Here is a 22,578-nt window from a genome sequence, read left to right on the forward strand (position 1 = left end):
GAGCTCTGGGACCCCATTAGCACAGGGCTGTGCTGGAGGTAAGCGCTGCCTGGCATTTTGGAGAAGGAAAGCTGGAGAAACTCCTGCCAAAAGAGCTGCTCAGCTTGAGCCTGCTTGGTGTGGTCCAGCAGCTTTTGATCAGCTCAGAGCAGAGGTGGGTGAGCTACTGTTCCCCCAGTGGCAGCTGGGCAGACCTAGTCACCAAGAGCCTGTCCTTCACCGGGGATCAAGAGAGGAGAGTCATTCACAAACCTTCCTCCCAGCAGCTGAACCTCTCCCTGCTCTCTCTCGCCTCTCCAGTTCTCATCCCCTGACCGGAACAAGACCTTGCTTGAGCCTGTCCCATCCGAGCTGGTGTTTCAGAACTATGTCCTTGGCAAGGTCTGTGAAACGGCCCTGCTTCTGAGGAATAGAGACAAGGTAAGTGCTGGGATGTGGCGCTTTAACACTGTGCTAGAAGAAGAGGAGAGTGGTGTAACCCCCATGGTTTACAGCAGAGCAAGTATCAGCTGTGGCCCATCCAGATTCACCACCTTGGATTTGCAAGATGGTGGGAATTTTCCCGTGCTGAGGATTCTCCCCGAATTTTGGCCGTGCCTTGGTGGTATCTGACATCCAGAGCAATGGGCTCTTGAGGGTTTCCACCTTCACTTGAACCAAGTGTGATTGTTTTGCAATTGCCCACGAAAGCTGAGAAGGAAGAAGTTGAAAAATGTCAGCAATTGTGTTGCCCTGTAAAGAGGAAAACTGAGACCTTTTGAATTTCAGTCAAGGAAAGTTTCTCAAATGACTCTTGTGCCAAGAGCAAGCTGGTGGGAATAGACAGCAGGGAGTCCAAATCACCTGGTTTAGAGGTTGTGAGATGGGATTTGGTGCTCAGGGGTTGATACCCTGTGCTAGCAAATGCCTGTTTGCTGTCCCTGTGCCTGTGTTCCCCTGAGGGCAGAAACTGGCAGCAGGGTGGCTGCAGGAATGCCCAGCAGTCTGGCTTGCCTGCACTGGCAGCTGCCTGGCCACAGTCACCAGGCAGCAAGAGCCCCTGGAGAGCTGAGACTGGCTTTTAATAATGAAACCACACTGTCAGTCGGTGCTGCTCATGTTTCTCCAGGCAGAAAATAACCTTTCAAGCCCAGAGTTGACAGGCCCAGCCTGCAGGGCCGTCTGGCTTTCCCTCACTCTGGCAAGCTGACTGCTCCCATCTTCTGCACCAGCCTTTCCTGGCAGTGTCTTGTGCTTCTCCCTTGCTTCTTTACAGCCCATTTCAATTCTCTTTGCCATCTCATTGTGTCAGGGCTTGTCTCTTTGTCTTGCTGTGTTCCTCCTTTTCTCTTCAGTTTCCCAGGAAGGCCAAGGGTCTGGTCTCCTCTGCTGGTGTGCCCATGGGACTGTCTCCCCACAGCTGGACTTCCCCACTCCACCTCAGTCTGTTAGAAGGGAATTTCTTCCTTCCCCCAGGACAATGTGCTGGTTTGCCTTCAGGTAGCACATTCTCCCTCTGGAACAGGGCTGCGTGGCTGTGTGCAGGCAGAAGCAGGCAGATTCTCTGGGCTTGTTGAAATGAGGATGACTTGGTTCAGGTGTTCTATCTCCATACTGCTGGTGCCTGACCTTCCTTCCCAGCAGGCACTGCCCTACTGCCTCTGGCCGAGCCGCTTTGCCCAGGCAGAGGGATCCAAGTTCACCCTTGTGTAGCCTGTGCCCTTAACCTTCTCTGGTGCTGTTGTCTTCTTACTTTTCACCCCTGAGGGGAGCAAGGTGAGTTTGGAGGAACGTTCTCTCTAAAGCCAGGGCGTTTGTTGCACACTGGTTATAGCCCAGCCCGTGCTGTGAGGTCGGCTCTGGGCTGGGGGCAGGCAGCCTGGAGCTGGTCACACCTTGGACAGGAGGGGATGATGGCTTTCATGGTGTTGATTTTCTAGTGCTTTGTCATATTGAATGTTGTAGAGCATTGTGTCTTGTTTCCTCACCTTTGTCCCCTTCTGCCATGGGCTTCACTTCCCTTGCTCCCCTGGACCTCCCTTTCTTCACACCTGCCCCCAGGAATCTTTGCTTGTCAGCAACAAGGGATTGGGAGAGGCAGGAGCCCCGTGGGGTGCCTTCAGGAGCCCCTGGGCTGTGACTGAGTGGGGCTCCTTAGAGTCACCCGAATGAATTTGATGCAGAATTGCCTGGGATCTGAGTGGGTCACCTGAGCACACCTGACAAATCTCACTGTAAATACTGTCACCTGGGGACAAATCTCTACAAACCTACCCAGAAATAAGGTGCTTAAGGTGGTGTCCAGGACATCCTCACACTGTACCCACGGAGCTGTTGGCATTTGATAAATGTACTGATCTGTGGAATTACTTATCCAGCTAAAAGCTGGACACTTTCTTCTGTTACCTGTGGTTTGCTCTGCTCCTTGTAATTCCATCAGCAAGGGAGCTGAGCAAAGACTCCTCTTTGCTTTGTTCCAGGTGAAGATACCCACACCAGACTTCTTGGAAAAGCTAAGGACTTCAACATCGGGCTGGACAAGTACTCTTTGGAACTTGTCAAGCCACAGAACCCCGGCCATCCACAACAGAAGTAACATCACAGCCCGATTCCAGTGGAAGGCTTTTGCTACTGAGGCAGAGGAGTATCAGCAGAAGATCAGGTTGGTCTGAAAGATGCAGTGACATGCACTGCCCAAGGGTAAAACTAACCTATGGCCTCAGGGGGTGCTTGTGCTTTTGAGTGCTTTAGGGTGTTAGGAACAAGTAGGTGTTCCTGCAGAGTTTGCAGGGCAGTCACAGCTCGCAGTAAGAAGCGACAAAGTTGTTCAGTTCTCAGCTCTGGAGAGGGGCAGTTTGCCCAGAGACAGGGGGACCAACCAGCAGCACGGGAGGATCATGTGGCCCTGTCCTCCCTTTTGAAGTGCTGTGGCCTCCACCTTGAACAATGTCAGTGACCTCCAGAGCCACTGTGGCAATGGATTTGCCATATGCAGGATGGAAGAAGTCCTGTCAGAGATGGACTAGTGAAGAAAAAGAAGAAAACAGTTCAAATGTTATAGAAACAGAAGTTTTTAATGTGGTTTAAACATGTTTCAAAATGGCTTTTTGTATTTTCTGCAAGGTCATTGCTTCTTTTTCCCGACACCCCCTGTGAGAGACTTGTCTCCCATACAAGGTGTCCTGGGAAGGTGTCCTGAGGTGTTTCTCACTGGTCCTTGTTAGCCCCTTCCTGTTGGCTGTTGACCCCTTACCTGATTGGTTTTTTCTGTGTGCCCCTGAACTTGTGATTGGTTTCCCTTTGACCCTCCTAAAAGCCTTATTTATAAACCCCTTCCCCACAATAAACTTCCTCTTTTGTCCCTCCCTCCCTGGTGGTCTGTGAGCTCCTTACGGGGTCGCGGGCCACGTGCTGGGGGGCAGGGGGGAAGGGCATTCACCTCCAGGTGATGGGCAGACACCCTAAGGCCTGGAGGTCTCCCCTATCCCACTAATCCATCGTAAATGGTGCCCTCGTGGTGAGGCAACGATTGTCTGAACTCTTCTGTGAAGATATAAGCAGCCCTAAGGCACAGACGGGGCGAGTCTGTGTTCCGACGACTGACCGGCGTCTAAGCAGCAAGGTATTAGCGAACTACGTCACCACGGGACAGCAGTCTGTTTTGAATACCTCAGCCTTCCTGACGACATTCAGGTAGGAGCAGGCGCCGGCATGTTCCCTTAAAAAAAAAACCAACAAAAAAACAAACAAGAATGGGGGCTTCCCTCTCTAAGACTGAAAAAGAGAACTATAAGCATTTGAAAAATTTATTGAGTTGTAATGGCAAATTGACTAACAAAACAGCTTTAAAATGCCTTTCCAAAGTTATGGTTAAAAATGACTTTCAACTTCCTTTCTGTCTGACGACTAAAGATTGGGATTTATTAGGCACACAGATATGGATGGCTGCAAATTCCAACGATAAAGCAGCAGTACATGCCAGCATAGCTTGGACTCACGTCTTAGCAATACTTGAAATGCAACAAAAAAATCCCAAGCCCCTAGGGGAGAACACCGCAGCTTCCCTCCTGGATCTAGGAGAGGGGGGGCGACCGAAGTCGCCGTGGGAAACAGGGGAGGGGGGATACGGAGACCCCGTCCAGCAGCCGCGGGCAGGGGTCCCCCTTCAGCCCCCCATCGTGGTCGGCGCTTGGCGGTGCCGCGCACCCGGTCCCTGATCTGGCTGCTGGTTTTGGCGCTGCCCCGCCCCAGCCCCCTACACGGGTCGGACCCGGGGCGGCAACCCCCATCCCGGGCTTCAGCACCGAGGCGGCCCCTGCCCCGTCCCGGGCTCCTCCGTCGCGGCTGCCGGTGGGGCGAGGAGAGGAGGAGCCGCCCGCAGCCAACACCGGCGGGACCCCTCCCCGCCTCCCACCCCCTCTCCCTCCGAGAGCAGGCGATCCCATCTTGCCGTTCCCGAGCCCAGACTCTCTTCAACCCACTAGCAGCAGCGCTCCAAGCACACCCCCAGTGACACAAAACTTTATTCCACCGCCCCTGACACGGAATAGCTGCCACAGGCACTCTTCGGGGCAGAGCTGTGCCGAGAAAAATCCAGCAGGCGTTTGTGTGGCTTCAGCCCCAGCCCCTCCTGCCCGGCAGCTCTCAGCGGGAGATCACCAACTGCAGCTTCCCCAGGCAGCTTCACAGCCGCAGCCCCCGGCCGCCATCCCGCATGGCCAAACAAAGGAGGCGGGGAATTCCCAGCTTCCAACCACACCGGACCGACAGCGAGAGCTCCTGCCTTCCCTAGGGATGCCGAGCGGGACAGGATGACGTCATCGGGACCCCCTCCCTGCCCGGGGACGGGACAACCTCTGCCCTGCAGCTCCAGCTCCCCCCGCTTCTTCCTACATCGTGCCGCGACAGGCAAGGACACCCACAGCCTCAGAACACCTTCACCACCGAGCATCACAGACTCACTCCCCTAACGGACAGGATTTCCCCCGCCTCTCACAGCGTGGATCTAGCTGTGACTGACTCAGCAGCACCAGGCTCACCAAACAGTTTTCCAGCTACAAACCATTCACAATCCTTAACAACATTTAACAAGTTTTCTCCCAATAATCCATTTTCAAATATGTCAAATAATTTTAATAATTCTGCTTCTCCTTTTAACCCTTTTCTTTCTTCCACAGGAACCAACCAGACCAATGATTGTAATGATATAGATGATATTGCTACACCTGTTAATGATGTAAATTTATTGCAGGCATATCCAGTGTTTTATAATCCAGGTTCAGCCCCGGTATGGGACCCCTTAGCCATACCCCTTCTCAAGGATGCAAAAAAGGCAGTAACAACTTATGGTTTAAATTCAGCATATGCAATGGGAATTCTGTCGTCTTTATTCTCAGCCTTTGTACTAACTCCAAATTATTTAAAAGATATAATGAGATCCTTGCTAAATAAGGTGCAAATAACATTGTTTTTAGATGAATGGAAAGCTTTAATTAGAAAGGATGCTCATGAAACTAGTACCACTACACGTAGACCTATAGAAACTACCATACAAATGCTTTTTGGTGAGGGTCCATATGCTGCAAATGCAGATCAGGCCAAAATTCCAAAACAAGACTTAATTGCTACCAGAAATATGGCATTACAGGCACTACAATCAGTAGCTGATGCCTCTCAAACAACTCCACCTTTCAATAATGTAACTCAAAAGCCTGATGAATCTTTTATTGACTTTGCAGAACGATTAAAAGAATCTATAGAAAAACAAATCAATGTGAAAGAAGCACAAGATGCCCTATTCCTGAAGCTAGCTATCTCCAATTCAAATGCACAGTGTCAGCAGATACTCAGAAAACTTCATGACCCTACCCCCATGGATGTGGAAAAGGCTTGTAAAGATATTAGCCCTGATGACAAATTGGCAAATAACCTGGTCCAAGCTCAGGTGTCAATGTCTAACCAATTAGCTGAAGCTAATATACAATTAGGCAACCAAATTGCTGAGGCAACTCAGCAGATGGCAGAAAAAATGACCCAAGCCTTAGCAGCAGCCCTAGACCCCTCCAAAATAATATGCCATAATTGCAAATGTCCAGGTCATATAAAAGCTAACTGCCCACCATTTCAAAACCCCAATTCTCAAAAAACCATTCGTCCAGGCCTTTGCCCCAGATGTAAAAGAGGGCTACACTGGGCTCTAGACTGTCGATCTCTATTTGACAGAGATGGAAACCCACTCTCACCCAGGCCTCCTCCCAGAACACAGAATTCGGGAAACGGCTTGGTGAGCGCTTAGAGCAGCACGTGGGCATAAAAAGCTCCTTTAAGCAATCTAATCTACCCCTCTCAAACAGTTCCCAACAAAAACCCCAAACAGGTGCCTTTAAATTGGAGCTAGCAACTTCAAAACCTCAAACCTTAGAAAAAACAGAGTATCACACTGTGTTATTGGCTTCTGCTTCTTCTCAGGTTTCAGATTTTAAAGGGAAATGTGTTATCACAGCAACAGATTCTGCAACTGCATTAGGCATTACTGTGTTACCTATGGTTATGAGTCTCCAAGATCCTAAAGTTGTGTCTGTTGTAATTAAACCTAACTTTGTACCCCCAGTGATTAATCCAGAGGATCAAATAGCACAGGTCATACCCATAGAGGAAGAAACCCAGGATGAACAGGGAATTTGCATAAATTGGGCTCAAAAGGTTCCTCTTGACAGACCTATAATAGAATGTACTCTTCTCTCTCCTAATTCAGGCCAACAGAAATCTGTGTCTGGCTTACTGGACACGGGTGTGGACATTTCCATAATCTCTGCCAAAGATTGGCCCAGCACCTGGGGTACAACAAGGCCAGCTGTCGACATCCAAGGAGTAGGAGGATCCAAAACTCCTCTCCAGAGCATTTTGCCACTTCTGGTCCAAGGCCCACAGGGTAAGGTAGCTTCATCTAAGCCTTTTATATTGGACATTCCACTAACCTTGTGGGGCAGAGATGTAATAACACAGTGGGGAATTATCTTATCCATTCCAAATTTGTGATTGTGGCCACTGGAGAGCTGCAAGCACCACCTCTCACATGGACATCAAACACACCAGTGTGGATAAACCAGTGGCCCCTCAGAGGAGAGAAATTGCATTGTTTTTACAGCAATAGGTGTTATGCATGCAGCGTGCTCATGGGATTCTCAAATGTTTTCTCCAAAAACAGAAAGGGAGACTGACGAAAAATCCCTTGAAGTAAGATTAGAAATAACGCAGCATCCGTGCTTAGCTTTTTATATATTACAGAAGGTTATTAAGAATTTCCTATAGTTTGCCATTTTGCTTCTCTTACATGAAATTTGGCTGTTTCCCCCTGGGGCAGGGTGCAGGTAGAAGATTTGCAGACAAGACGATGAGACAAAGGGGAATAGTTCTGCCCCCTGCAGAAGTAGTTTTATTGCCTTTATGACAGAATATCATTGCTCTATAAGAAGTGTTGAAGATTTCCAAGATAATATTCTGTTCTTTCTTGCTGTATTTGTCTTTTACATGGAGAGTTATGCAGGATTTGCAGATTGCTGATGGTGGCTATGCCATAAATTTCCTTTGAATTATGAAACTGATAAGAAGTGCACAGCCAATGACTACTTGAAAATGTGTGTGTGAGTGAAGAGTGACTGAGGTGGCCACCTGAATGTTGTGTGAAAGAGAAAAGCTACATGAATGTGTGACTGTGTAAACTTAAAAATACTTTCTGCCGGTGTCAAGATTTTAGAGATGTGTAACATGATTCTGTTGAACCATAGTGACTCCTTATTCTGAATGGTATATGAATTCTTCAAATTCCCACCATGAGTGATGAGGTTTTAGTTATTTCTAGACTAGATACAAGTATCTGGTGTAAACTTTGTGCATTTATAATATTATTAGAAACGTGGCAGCACGAATTACAACAAACCACTGGTTTGCCACTAGCCGCAGCTTTGCAACTATTTGAAAGCAGTGAGCAAAAAGCCTTAGCATATTTACGCTGGGACACAAAGCACATTATCAAGCACATAGGTATCATAAGAGGCATTAAGATAATAGCTGCCCGTTGTCAGAAAAGAACACCTTTAACAGTTATAATACCTGATGAACCCTTTCAAGGGAATCCACAGAAATATTTAGACCTTTGTGTCAGGAAATATAATCACAGTATCCACAACAATATCTAGATTTTTGTGTAGAGGTACATGGTCGGAAATTTAAAAGAAAATGATGATTTCTTTATGGTTTTGGATTTTGAAGATAATTCTGATAACACAAGGACATCCCAGTATCCCTGTTGGGCCCAGAGAAAACATTTGGGTAACGTTTGCCAACCAAACAGGTCAAATGGACTTCTGTCTAAGTTTAGCTTCAGCGTCAGATCCTTTTCAAACGTGTCTGATTGGCATTCCTTACCTTGATACAAGTGATTTTGCAGGATGGGTTAGCTCTAATCATAACAAAACTGAGGTGGAATTAGCCTGCAATGTAACAAAAGAATGCACAAACGGCACCAAAGGCATGACATCTCTTTTGTTAGTAGCTAATCTAAACAGGACCATGACAGATAGCCCTAGTGAGTTACAATTATTTGGAGCTGTGTATGGAAATGACTCTTGCTTTAGACTCAATATAAATAAGGAAAAGACTTTTCTACAATGGCAACAAACAATTGGGAATGTATCCACTACAAACATAACAGCACAGAACCCTCCATACGATAATATAACCTGGTGCCAAGGCTATGTCAAAAACATGTCAGTCAGTGTAACGAAGCCAAAATACTTACCACCTGTTATTTCTTAATTTGTGGTAATAAAGCATGGTCTGGCATTCCTAAATACCCCATTGGTGGACCATGTTACTTGGGAAAATTGACCATGTTTACACCCACTATGAGACAAATAACACAGTTGAAAAGGAGAAATGTTCGGAACAAACGAGACACTGAATTTGATAAATATTGTAAATCAGTAGAAAACCAACCCATCAAATTTTGGTCACCTACGGCAAACTTCTTTGCATCCATATTTGCTCCCATTGGAGCAAAAAAGAGCCTAGTTCTTGTCCAAAGAACAGCTTGTTGGGCAAGGAATCAAATGAATAGAACCTCAAAAATTCTAGGAGAATTGGCTCATGACTTTGATGAAATAAGACATGCTGTTTTACAGAACAGAGCAGCTATAGATTTTCTATTGCTGGCTCGGGGGCGTGGATATGAGGAATTTGAAGGCATGTGTTGTATGAATCTTTCTGATCACTCTCAGTCCATCTACCAAAAACTAAAAGAAATGTAAGGTCATTTGAATGACTTTAAAATCCAAAAGGATCCTATTAGAGAATGGTTAGCAAACTTAGGCTTAGGACCATGGCTCGCAGAGATCACTAAACAAGCTATTTCACTTTTGCTGATACTGTTGGCTGCTTTATGCGTCGTTCCTTGTGGTTTTAAATGTATACAGAACATACTAACAAAAACAATGAATGATGTATTTTTAACATTATCAAAAGAAAACGGGGGAAGTGTGGAGAGTATTACAGAAACATGGTTGATAGAAAGAGGACATGAGAGAGATGCTATAGCTCTGGTCCCACGGTAAGGGAAAACTATTAGAAGGTCACTGTATCTGTGAAACTGTGTACGTGACAGAAGAATAGAATAAAGCGGATGGGAAAGCAGAGCAAATAGCAAACAAGTAACCATAAGAATGAGAAAGAAACAGCATTTGCGCAAATATAACTTAGGTAATTAGAAGCCAATGATGAGTTAGCGCTTGTAATATGTATGAGGCTAATTGTTAACCTTTATAAGCACAGAGCCTGCAGCAATAAAGTTGGATAAGTTATGATCAATTCTGTGGTCTAAAAGTGTCTTTATCCCGTCATCTACAACAGAACTCCAACCTAAAGTCTGAAAAATCTCTAGCTGCAGAGGCAAACCAAGTGTTAGAAAATTGTACCAAGGTGATACGAGCAGACAAAACAGGAGAAATCCTGAAAGGCAAATCTGCCTAGCCCCAATTCCCAGCAGGTACCAACTTTGCAGTATTGTTCAGTGGGATCAAACTGAGAGAAGCCCACTGTTAGTTCTAGAATGGCTCTTCCTGCCACACACACACCACCTAAAAAATGTGTAAACTGTTAATGAGATGTTTGCAAAGCTTGTCATTAAAGGCAGAGCACGACTGCAGGAATTGGACGGAAGAGATCCTGCCTTTTGTCAACAGTCCAGCTTCAAAGGACAATTTGGAGAGGATGACAGCTGAGGACACAGGATCCCAAGCTGCCTTGGCAAGTTTTGGTGGTAATATTTCAGTCCATCTCCTTAAGCACAGATTGTGGGCAGAAAACGGTAATTTACCTTTAAAAGCCACACCAGATGCAAACCTGAACCAGTAAAAAGTCTCAGAGCCTTCACAGATGCATCTGGGAAAAACACAAAATACTGCAGTGACTTGAATAAATCCTGCCACAGAACAGTGGGAACGAGAACTACAGACCGTGAACCAAGGCTCTGTGCAGGTTCTGGAACTGACTGCCATTCATGTTGCCTTGGGAAAAATTTCTGAACAATCCTCTAATGTTGTAACTATGTTTATTATACTATAAGGTTCATACCCCGTCTTGAAACTTAGTTTCTTTGAGATATTGTTAACCCTCACCTGTTGTTTGAAATGCGTTCTGTTTGGTTCCTGTGATTCACAGAAGGTATGATTTCTATACAATACACACAAATCACATGCTGACAGGACAGGGCCAATAACTGACAGAAACTAAGAAGCTGCTAAAGCAGCAATGTTTAACACCATACCCAGAGTTCTAAAGCAAACAAAATTGTCTCATTCATTTTTCCATCAGAATGCACGTTCTCTAAAGAGACAATTCAAAACAACGATTAATAAAGCTCAGACATTATCAGGGCATGCCCACACTGTCAAGAAATCACACCCATGCCATCTCAGGAAAGCGTTAACTCTAGAGAGTTAATGGCAAATGAAGTCTAGCAAACAAATATATACATCTCTGAATTGGACATATTGAAATATGTACATGCACATAGATACACATCCACAAAACATAACTGCCACAGCATCCACTGGACAAAATGCAAGAGTGTAAAACACAATGATTTAGTTGCTTAGCAACCTTGGTACTCTAAAATGGATTAACAATAATAATAATACAGCTTTACTTCCTATCAAATAGGAAAATTCTCATGTCACAAGCATTCCACACTAACCCATAAGACAAACAATTATTAAAAAGGCACATCACACATTGAAACACATACTAGATTAAAACAAAAGGGGGGAGAATCTGTGTAGCCAGCAAGAACATCTGTAAAAAGCTATGTATGTTATCAATTTTTGAATTATGACAGTGCTGAAAGAAGCAGGTCTGAAAAGCAGCACAAACCTCAGGCGTTTGTCTCTCCCAAGCCACCTGTCATGGTAAAGGATTTGATTTCAGGACAGTGGACGAGATCCCTAGATTTTGTGACATAGGGAGGGAGCTATGCCTGTGTAGTTATAAGAAAAGAACTTAAGCAGAATTCTTCCAAGTGTATAAAACCAAATTCGAGTACATGCCCACAGCAGCAGGAACCAGAGTAACGCAGAAGTTTGAAAAGAGTTATGTTTATGTTCCAGGTTTACATTAGGAAATGACCAATGTGGTAAGAAGCAGCCTGTAAAATGTGCGTGTATGTTTATGTGTGAGTGAAGGTGGCCACCGATGACTGAAAATGAATGAGAGGAGTGAATGAATGAAAAGAGTTGTTTGACTAGTCAAATATTAAAACACAAAACACCTCACAAAATAACATTACCTCAGCCACAAGGTCACTTTTAAGAAAATTTAGTTTTGCTAAGATTATCCTGTTTTTTAAATAAAGTTTAATTCCCTAGTTATAAAACCCTCAGATTAATAAAAGTTATAAGTTCATACACGGTTAGGTTAAGGCCCTAGGTTAATAAAGTTATTTCTCCAAGTTGCACTACCCTATAGGAATATAAGAAGGTTTTAAAAAGGTTTACAATAGAAGTATAAGAAGCCGAGCAAGCGATGTGCTGGGTCATTGCGAGCTTCGGCAGTTTATAATGTTCTGATTGTTTGAATTGTTGTTTGCACTGTTGTTTACACTGTTTTTGTGACTTCTTTTAGATAATTAGGAGAGGGGTGGTGTGGGAAGGCGTGTCTAAGGAACAAGGGATGTGCCGAGGCAGAGAAGCCAAGAGAGCATGCCCCGAGATAGGAAACCTAGTTGGTTAAAGAAGGCACGTGGTGTTAAGGAATAAAACCGCGCCGAGTTTGAAATAAAGCCTCTTTGTTCACCATCACACGAGGAGCATTTATTTCCTTGTTATACAAGGACTGCGTCTGCTACAGTTCTCAAATCACAGCCGGGAAATGAGGAACTCGCAGCACAGGTTGACGATGCCCTTGACGCCGAACTGGTCGGCTGCAGCCAGCAAACTCTCAACGTTGTCCTCCGTGATCGGTACTGTTCCAGTGTAGGCGTAATCGATGATGAGACCCATCATTTCAGCTGAAACACCGGGGATTTCATAGACCATCTTGTCTGTGCTGGTAAACAGAGTCCTGAAAACACAGCACTGCTGCATTAAATCCTGTCCTTGGGTCCCCTGTGTTTCCCGAACTCCCAGGGCAACAGTTTAGGCACTGACAGGAGCCCTGCTGGGAGGCCCCATAGTTTATTAATTAATGTTTTACTTGCTGGTTGTTTGAAAAAGGAGATAAAGCCTCTGGCTGGGGACAGGGAGCACCAGGGTGAACGACCCCCATGTTTCCACAGGAATCACAAAATCACAAAATGGCCTGGGTTGGAGGGGACCTTAAGGATTATCCCATTCCAACCCCTGCCATGGGTAGGAACTCCTTCCACTAGACCAGGTTGCTCCAAGCCCCATCCAACCTGGTCTTGGACACTTCCAGAGATGGGGCAGTCACAGCTTCTCTGGGCAACCTGTGCCAGGACCTCACCACCCTCACAGGGAGGAATTTTTTCCAACTATCTAATATAAACCTCTGTCAGTGTGACGCCATTACCCCTTGTCCTGTCACTCCAGGCCCTTGTAAATAAATCCTTGTGTTTCCAATACTGACCTGAAGTAGGTACTTTGACAAGAGAGGATGAGCTTGTGAGCCTTGAATTCCACTCCGTTAACTCTTATGATGACATCACAGAATGTGCCTTCAAGGCGGAGCTCGTTGGCGATGCTCCAATTCCTTCCGCTCATCTCCCTCTCTACGTTGGAGGATGACTTCTTTCTGGTGCTATCTCCCACGCTGCAGTCAGAGGCAGTGGACCTCACTGACGCGTGTGGAATACTCTGGTGTTGCCTGGAAACATCCAGTGCTGAACCCACTCGCTGGCTCTGGATTGTGACCCGTGATGACATCACAACCACAGGGGTGACCCAGGCCCAACATTCCCTGGTTGCCCGGCGCCTTCACTTCCCCTCGGCCCAGGTTCTGCTGAACCCCGGGCCTGCACAATGTTAATGGTTGCTGGGAGCAAAATCGTCTGTGTGATCCCCCAGCATAATAATAATGAATAATAATAAATAATCCTCAGTATTATTTTGCCAGAGTGTAAAAGTCCCGAAAGGTGGGCACTGACTGCTGCTGAAGTGCCTTGTGCCACCTCACCCAGGAGGAAGCTGAGGCACAGCCCAGCTCCTGTCAGTGCTGAAGTCGCACCCACTGCCCCTGATTTGTCATTTGAGGTGTGCCAGGGGAGATTTAGTTTGGCTCTTGGGAAAGTTTTTTCCCCAAAAGGGCTGTCCAGCCCTGGCACAGCTGCCCAGGGCAGCAGCGGTGGCGTCCTCATCCCTGTCCAGGTTTAAAAGCCGTGTGGCTCTTGGGGACATGGGTTAGTGGTGGCCTTGGCAGTGCTGGGGGACGGTTCTCTGCGGGCATTTCCCGCACAGGGTTCCGCGACTCCGCGTCCCCGGCGCTGCGGGGCGGTTCAGTGCCGGGCGCCCTTGCCCGCGGCTTCTTTATTGGAATCTTTCCTTTCTGCTTCGCCCTCCCCGCTCGCTGCGGCAGAAACGAAACCGCCGGTCCCGCCCCGCGCTGCTGCGGGCGCCGGGCGGAGGCGCAGCCGGGGCACGGGGGGTCCCCCCGCACCCCCTACCCCGAGCACGCCCCGAGTCCCCCCCGGCCCCGCGGCCGCGTTCCGGTCCCGCCCCCCCGGCCCCGCCCCGCGGCTGCGCGGCCCGGCGGGAGCGGAGCGGGAGCGATGGTGAGCGGGGTCCGCGGGCCGGGAGCCCGGGCTGGGGCAGCGGCGGCCCCGGGGCTGGGCGGGGGAGCGCGGCCAGGAGGGCGCTGGAGGCTCCTCGGTCCCACCAGGGCGGCACCGAGCGGGGTCTCTGCTCTGCCCGCAGGTGCCCGAGCTGGAGAAAGCCACGGTCCGGATCCGGCAGCCCGAGCGCGTGCGGGGGATCCTCCGGACCCTCCGGGAGCAGGGGGTGGCCAAGCTGCAGGTACCGGCCCCGGCGGGGCAGGAGGTGCATCGCTCACGCTCCGTCCTTGTCTCAGCTGGCCCTTCCTCACCCCCCCGGCTGCGGCGCGGTGTGCAGGCGGAGGGGAGAAGCCCCAGAGGAGACGGAGGACGGGGCTGGTGGCTCTCCCCGGACGGTCCTTTTGGCTCCCGGTTATGAAGCTCCCGACTCCCCAACCCCCTCCTCCGCCCAGGCAGGATGGAGCCATTCGGTGCTGATAATAGCGCCGGGGTGGGAGGGTGAGGACACCGTCTGCCCCTGTCGCTGCCAGTGTGCGCCCTGGCAGCACCTTGGCTTGCTCTGGCTGGGGCAGAGTGCGCTGGGGCACACACAGATGTTGTTTTCTCCCCTCTTCCAGGTCACTTCTGACTTTGACATGACACTGAGCAGGTTTGGATGCGACGGCAGGCGCTGCCCCACATCTCACAGTGAGTGGAAGCTGCTGTTTTTACTGTCACTAGTTCTGTTTGGTTTCTGCATTTGTGTTTTTCATCACTGTGGTTTCTGTCATCCTCTGTCCCCTCCTGTGCCAAACGTGACTGCTCCTCCTGCGGCTCTGGGCCTCACTGCCTGGTCCTGGCCACCCACTGCCCATTGCAGGAGCCGTGTCCTGGGCTGTCCATCTCCATCCCACTCTCCCAGCAGAGCCAGGCCCTGTGCTCGGCGCCTGTTGGGACTCCACAGCTGTGCCACCGCAGCTTGTTTTGGGAGGAGCCGGCGCTGAGATGCAGGAGAGCTGCTGTTAGAAAGGCTTTTAATGTCTCTGTGCCATTGTCATTGTATTGTCCTTGCAGATATCCTCGATACCAGCCGTGTTGTCAGCGAGGACGGCAGGAAGAAGGTGGGTGCTGTGTGTAGGACACCCTGTCACCCGTCATTGTAAGGTTGCACTGGCTGGCGTGGCAACTCTCCTGGCTGTGCTGGCTGCCAGGCTGGAGGGGGAAGTGTCCAGGCTGCATTTCAGCCAGCAGTGACAGAGAAGTGTAAAAGGGAAATTGAATTTGCATGCACAGCTGTGGGTGTTTCAGCTCAATAAGAGGAGGAAGGGGAGGGATGTTTGTACCTGCAGTGTCTGTCTGGAGTGAGGTGAGGGTCAGCCAGGCTGCCAAGAGCTCCAGGTGTGCTCAGTGGGAAGCTGCTCAGTGACACAGTTTGGTTGTGTTTAGGAAGTGTGATGCTTTGGAAGACTTCAGAAATGCTGGTTGTGTTGTTTATAGTCTGTTTAGACCTGATGTTCACTCTGTTCTTTTCCCTCTGTCCGACGCTCCAGCTGAAGGACCTGCTGCACTATTACTATCCCATTGGAATTGATCCCAACCGGACTCTGGAAGAGAAATGTCCCCTCATGGTGGAGTGGTGAGTGCTGTGCATGATGATCTTGACCTTGCCCTGACAACCTCTTGTCCCCGAGGACTGCAGGATGCAAGGCTTGAGCTGTCCCTGGGCTTTGTGGTGATCCTGGGGAATTTAGTTGTGATTCTGACCGCTGAGGGCCTCTGCCCCAGAGCTCACTGCTGCCTTTCCTCAGGTGGACCAGGGCCCACGAGCTGCTGGTGCAGCAGAAGATCTGCTAAGGTGACATAGCCCAGATTGTCAGAGAGTCAGAAGTGATGCTGAGGTGTGGACATGGGGCTGTGGTGCTGAGTTATGGACATGGGGCTGTGGTGCTGAGTTATGGACATGGGGCTGTGGTGCTGAGTTATGGACATGGGGCTGTGGTGCTGAGGTATGGACATGGGGCTGTGGTGCTGAGGTACAGGCACAGGGCTTGGCTGCCCTCGGCCCTTCTCTCCTGCCTGTGCAGCCAGGTTTCTCTGCTGTCACCAGGCTCTGTGCCGCTGAGCTCACTCCCTGGCTGCAGGCTGCTCCCTTCCTGCGCAGAAACCGCTTCCCCCTCCCTTGGGCCTTGGCGAGGAGCAGCCGAGGGGCCGGCACTGGGCACGGCTCTCCATGTGCAGGGCGGGATGCGGGGGCAGCTCCTTGCTTCCAGCAGAGATTTGTTCTCTGCACTGGAGCTGCTGGGCCTTGTCCAGGCCCTTGACTCAGCAGCAGATTTCACCCACAGCACAAAACCTTTGCTCTAAAACTTGCTGCTACAGCTGCCCTGGCAGCGATGGCCCTAAGGCTGGCTCAGGGAGCTGGGCTTTGACTGAGCTCCCAGGCTCAGGGAGGAGATGGCACCGTATGTCTGGGTTTTCTTGAGCCCAAGTTCCCCTTCTGCATGGAATTGTGTCCTGGCAGACTGAGGCTGTCACAGGTTGGCCTGATGGTCCTGCCAACCAGTCTGACCTGTTGCACATTTCCCACGTGGTTCCTGGCAGTGCCCTGTGCCCCCGCTGAGCAGGGGGTGTGATCAGGAGGTGCCAGGCAAAGGGCTGGAGTGCTCCATGTTCCTATGAGCACCTGCCCGACCACTATGCCCAGAGCTCTCCGGGGTTCTGCACAGGGAAGGCCACAGGAATGCTGGTGCCATGGAGAGCTCGTGCTGTTTGCAGAGCTCACCTGTGTGTTTCTGTTTGGGAAGTGCTGGACAGAAACAGGAGCTGGGCTGGGCACACTGCCAGCCCAGAACACCGGGCACCGTGCTGGGAGCTGGTAACACAACCCCATGCAATGGACACTCCTGCTCTAGGGATGGCTTCAAGGAATTCTTTGATCAGCTGCACAAGAACAGTGTCCCCCTGTTCATCTTCTCTGCTGGCGTCGGTGACGTCCTGGAGGAGATTATCCGCCAGGCCAGCGTCTTCTACTCCAACGTCAACGTGGTGTCCAACTACATGGACTTTGATGATGACGTGAGTTTCTGCACCACACTGGTGTGGTGAGAGGAAAGGTGTGGGCTGGGACCAAGGGCTGGGACACGATTAACAGGGCCACCACTGGGTTAAGAGCTGTCTGTCTGTCTGTCCTGTGTGCTCAGGGAGTCCTCACGCACTTCAAGGCACCACTCATCCACACCTACCACAAGAACAACACCGTGCTGCAGGCACAGATTACTTCCAGCAGCTGAGCACGAGGACGAACATCATCCTGCTCGGGGACTCCATGGGTGACCTGACGATGGCAGATGGCATTCCCAGCGTGGAGAATATCCTCAAGATTGGCTTTCTCAATGACAAGGTGGGTGTGAGGAGCAGTGTTGTGTTTCCCTGCCAGCCTTCCCCAGGTGCCAAGCTTTGGGGCAGCAGGGAGGGGCAGTGATGTGGAGGGGGGCTCCTGCTGTGTCTGGGGCATTGTCAGGGTGGTTATTGATCCCCTTTCCAGCAGCGAGGGCTGTGGGTGCAGTATCTCCGCCCTCAGCTGTTGGTGTTCACAGTCCTCCCCCCTCCCCACCCTGTCCTGAGGGCCGTGCTGTAGGTGGGAGAGCGGAGGGGGAAGTACCTGGAAGCCTATGACATCGTGCTGGAGAGCGACGAGACGCTGGGCGTGGCCAGTGGGATTCTCCGGTACATCCTTACTGAGACATGAGCTGGGAAGAGGCATCCCAGCTCCGGCCCCGCAGCAGGCACTGGGCAGGGAATGTCCTCCCCGGGACAGAGCTGGAGGGAATCTGCTGGTACTGGCTGGGCTCCATCCTGACTTCACTAATGCCCTCAGCCCTGGAGAGGGAGAGAAGAGATGGAGGAATCTTCTCCATTCCCTTTACCCCAACTCCCTGGTTCTGCTGCTTCCCTCTTGGACTGGCTTCATCCAACTTGGACTTCATCCCACTGGGAATTCAGGCCCTCTACCTCCCAAGGCCACAACAAACCATTCCATGTTTCAGGAAGAGATATTCTGCACCTGCTTCAGCAGCTGAGTGTGGAATGGAGATGGTTTGCTGTGGGACAGACCCGGTTTAGATGAAGTTTTAGAGTCACTGTGTTCTTCACTAAGAAAACAAATCTCTCTCCTCCTCTTTTCCTGTTTCTGAGCCCTGCTGCCACCACTGGGCTGGTGTGGCCCTGCCAGGCATCGCATTGCCCAGCCCTACATCCCTCGTGGAAACCTGCAGCTCCCTGGCCTTGGGTCCCACCTTGTCCCTCTTGCACCAAGACAATTCTTACTGTGGACAAAAAGCTTTTCCAGCCGTCCCTGAAGGCCCCAGAACTCAACTGCTGCTGCTGCCCAAACCCAGAAGTAAGTTTGTCTGCCAGGGTTGGGGCTGGGGTTTGGGTGGGCTGGGAGAGGAGAGGCCAGCCGGCAGCATTTTGGGTTTTAAGGAACGTTTGAGCTGTCTGTGTTTCTGTCCTAAACTTCTGGGCTGATCCTAGGCTGATCCCAGGGTCTCGGAGCAGCAATAGGAAAAACCCTTGTTGTTTCTTACGACGGATTAGTGGGATGGGGGAGACCTCCAGGCCTTAGGGTGCCAGCCCCATCACCTGCAGGTGAATGCCCTTCCCCCTGCCCCAGCACGTGGCCGGCGACCCCACAAGGAGCCCACACAAACCACCAGGGAGGGATGGACAAAAGAGAGAGTTTATTTGTGGGGTAGGGGTTTATAAGGCTTTTAGGAGGGTCAAAAGGGGGCCAATCACAAGTTCAGGGGCACAGAAAAAACCAATCAGGTAAGGGGTCAACAGCCAACAGGAAGGGGTTAACAAGGACCAATGAGAAACACCTCAGGACACTTTCCCAGGATACTCCTGTATGGGAGACAAGTCCCTCACAGGGGGTGTCGGGAAGAAGAAACAGTAACCTTGCAGAAAATACAAAAAGCCATTTTGAAACATGTTTAAATCACATTAAAAACTTCTGTCTCCATAACATTTGAGCTGTTTTCTTCTTTTTCTTCACTAGTCCATCTCTGACAGGACTTCTTCCATCCTGCATATGGCAAATCCATTGCCACAGCTCCTCGTTTTCTGTTTTCTAATGCTGGATATGCTTTTAATGATTGAGAGGTTCTGGCACAACTGAGCAAGCATGGAAAGACACACGTAAAGAGAAACACTACGGAAAGTCCTAGTACCATAACTACAATAATTTTCTTAATAGTGGAAGAGAGGCCTTTGAAGGGCAGCCAGTTGAAAAAATCATCAAAGGTCAGAGGATCAACTTGCTTGATTTCATGAACTAAGGACTTAAGCTGATTAATCTGGGAGTGGATAGATTGGGAGTGATCAGAGAAGTTGAGGCAGCAGAGGCCTTCAAACTCCTGATACCCATGGCCATTTACTAGAAGGAGAAAATCTATTGCAGCACGATTTTGTAACAAGGCCTTCTTATTGGTTTGGGTATCTTGTAATAGATCATCAAGGGCAGCACTGGTGGCATCAGCTTCTTTTGCAAGCCAACATCCCATTCTGGTAAGGAGCATTAAGGCTCTTGTGGAGCTGACAACTGGAAGCAGACCACTTAGAATGTTTGCGGTGTCGGACCAAAAAAGCACGTTAGAATTGCATTCTGCTGTGAATTCCCTCAAGGACTGCAATTTTGCTAAGGGATGTTCTTCAACTGGAGGTGGGGGTGCTGCAGCCACAGGGACCTGCACTGCCTTAGGTGGAGAAGGTGGTTTTGGTTGTGATGGATAGAAGTTAAGAGGTGGGTGTAAACCTTGGAATTGCCTGCGCACTCTATGACGTGGGAAGGGTGAGGTTGTTTGGAGGTTACTGTTTCTTTTTGCACGATTTTTGGGAGGACTTACAGGTAAAGATTTCATAAGGGTAGCTGGATTGTACAGTGTTAATTTTCCAAATGTGCAGGGGCCTCCAGCAGCTAATCTGGGAATCATATTCCAGAAATTAAAAAGACTCCTTTTGGAAGAATAACTGAATCAGGGGTAGCATGTATCTGGTAAGGAACCTCTTCCTTGCACCAAAAACTGAAGTTGGAATAAGGTCCATAAGAGGTGATATTAATTAATTCAGGAGGGGCAACATATTTGTTGTGAATGAAGCAAAAACAGAGAGGAGATATGATACTCCCCAAGATTTCTAATTCCTCAGGTCTCTGCCACTGATAGCTAAATGTCTGTCTGTCATGTGAAGTTTTTGCTGGTCTTGTGAGACAATCTAAGAACGGATTTTTAAACTGATCATGGTCATCACAGCAGGGGATATACTGATTTCTAAAATCACCCCATTCTCTGGGTGTCCAGGGGATTCCTACCAGACAGGTCTTAAAAGGGTGAGAGGGATCTAAGGTAGAGAGACAGATAGAGTCAGTATTTAGTGATTGTGCCAGGTTTAGCCAAACGTTTTGACCAGGGAGCATTACCCAATTTGGAATTGTTGGAGGAGGTGTGGCAAGGGCTCCTGACGTTAGGTCTTTCTGATTTGCTGGTGTTATGCTGCACACAAAACCAGGATTATCCCGAAAGTGATGCTGATGGGGGATCGCTTCCTGTAGCTGGTGCTGAATCTGCTGGTGCTGGATCTGCTGCTGGTTGAGCTGGGAGGGAAACTTCTTGGTGGATCCTCACTAGTCTGGACGGTATCCATCTTGGACCTGCTCCTGTGGAGACACAAGCATGTCCTCTCCCCCAAACAATTAGAGGGACAGGACCGAGCCATTCTCCTGTCAGGATATCCTTGTATTTTACCTTAGCTTCCCCCGTTTTTAATTTTCCAGCTCCAAAATGATGTCCAACAGGTGAAACATCCTCATGCAGCCTATTTAAAAAATTGAGCACATACAATGCCTTGTTTAAACGTTCTGATGGAGAGAGACCTACAGTTGTTTTTTCTTGTTTTTTCAGCATATCTTTTAAGGATTTGTGAGTTCTCTCTACTATCGCTTGGCCCTGTGGAGAGTGAGGAATGCCAGTGGTGTGAACTATTCCCCACATATTGAAAAATTCTTTAAGGGAAGCAGAAATGTATGCCGGGGCATTATCTGTTTTAATTTGTTTTGGAATGCCCATTATGGCAAATGCTGAGAAAAAATATCTTTTAACATCTTTAGCTTTTTCTCCTGTATGTGCAGTGGCAACAATGAGTCCTGAGCAAGTGTCCACTGATACATGTACATACTTCAATCTGCCAAATCGTGGCACATGTGTCACATCTGATTGCCAGAGATCTAAGGGGCTAAGGCCTCTTGGATTAACTCCTTCAGATCTCACTGGAGTTACCAACTGACAGTCTGGACACGCAGACACAATGGCTTTGGCTTGAGAGGTAGATAACTGAAACATTTTTTTCAATGATGTAGAATTTTGGTGGAAAAAGTTATGAGAAATTTTTGCTTTTTCAAAACTGTTAGGTGTAGGTACTGTGTTAACTGGGAAAGCTGAATTTGCTGCTTTATCTGCCACAGCCTTCCCTTCTGTAAGTGGGCCTGGGAGGCATGTATGTGATCTAATGTGAGTGATATAGAAAGGATGTTTCCTCTGTTGGATTAATAGTAACAATGTTTTAAACAGGGTAAACAGCTTTTGATTGTTCAAATCTTTTACATAACTATTTTCTATGCAACTTACAACTCCTACAACATAGGCAGAATCTGATACCAAATTCAGAGTCTGTGGAAAAAGTTGGAACGCTCTTACCACGGCTGAGAGTTCAGCAATCTGAGATGAACCTTCAACTTGATGAACATCTGTTTTTCATTCTCCTTTTTCAAACCAGGCTACCACTGCATTACTAGACCTCCCTGAGCCGTCTGTGAAGGCTGTCACAGCTTTCTTCAAAGGGCTAGTAGAAAAGTTATTTCTCAGTCTGGGTTGAGAGATGGAAAGAAACTGCAGAAAAGGAATTGCTGGTAGATGGGTTATCAGTTTGCCTGTAAAATCTGACATAACCAGTTGAAAATCAAACAGATGTAAATCATGATAACACAGTTGAGATTTGGACAGTGGAACATAAAGAAAATCTGGGTCTTTCCCTGACAGTTCTAACATTCGGAGTTTGCCTTTGTGACAGACTTTTGCAAGCATTTCAGGCACAGTAACAATTGTCTTTGAAAACTGGTGACTGAGAAATACCCATTCCCACAAAAGAAATTTTTTGGGTTTTGAGTCTAATTGTCCTATTACAGCAAAAGGCTGTTTTGGTCCACGAAAGATTAGCAATGCAGTAGGTAATCCTTCTACTCTCCTGTTTACCTGTTGTTCTGAAATGTTTTGGTTGATCACTTCAAT

At 48.7% G+C, this 22,578-nt stretch overlaps 1 protein-coding gene, 1 long non-coding RNA gene and 1 pseudogene across 2 annotated transcripts; 1 reads left to right on the forward strand and 2 right to left on the reverse strand.

Annotated features, from left to right (window-relative positions):
* Positions 1-12,326: 12,326 nt before the first annotated feature.
* LOC135406117 (kelch-like protein 10) lies at positions 12,327-13,251 on the reverse strand. The gene is made up of 2 exons (XM_064640664.1): positions 13,117-13,251; positions 12,327-12,591 (listed from the first exon to the last, which is right to left on the reverse strand). The coding sequence occupies exons 1-2, from the start codon at positions 13,248-13,250 to the stop codon at positions 12,387-12,389; spliced, it is 339 nt and encodes a 112-aa protein (XP_064496734.1). The 5' UTR covers position 13,251; the 3' UTR covers positions 12,327-12,386.
* Positions 13,252-14,321: 1,070 nt separating this feature from the next.
* LOC135406124 (7-methylguanosine phosphate-specific 5'-nucleotidase-like) lies at positions 14,322-18,670 on the forward strand (annotated as a pseudogene).
* Positions 18,671-18,958: 288 nt separating this feature from the next.
* Positions 18,959-21,885, reverse strand: LOC135406211 (uncharacterized). The gene is made up of 2 exons (XR_010426229.1): positions 21,040-21,885; positions 18,959-20,951 (listed from the first exon to the last, which is right to left on the reverse strand). It is a non-coding gene; the product is annotated as an uncharacterized LOC135406211 (long non-coding RNA).
* Positions 21,886-22,578: the final 693 nt, after the last annotated feature.

The sequence above is a fragment of the Pseudopipra pipra genome, chromosome W (genome assembly GCF_036250125.1).
Source record: "Pseudopipra pipra isolate bDixPip1 chromosome W, bDixPip1.hap1, whole genome shotgun sequence".
Taxonomy (NCBI): Eukaryota; Metazoa; Chordata; class Aves; order Passeriformes; family Pipridae; genus Pseudopipra; species Pseudopipra pipra.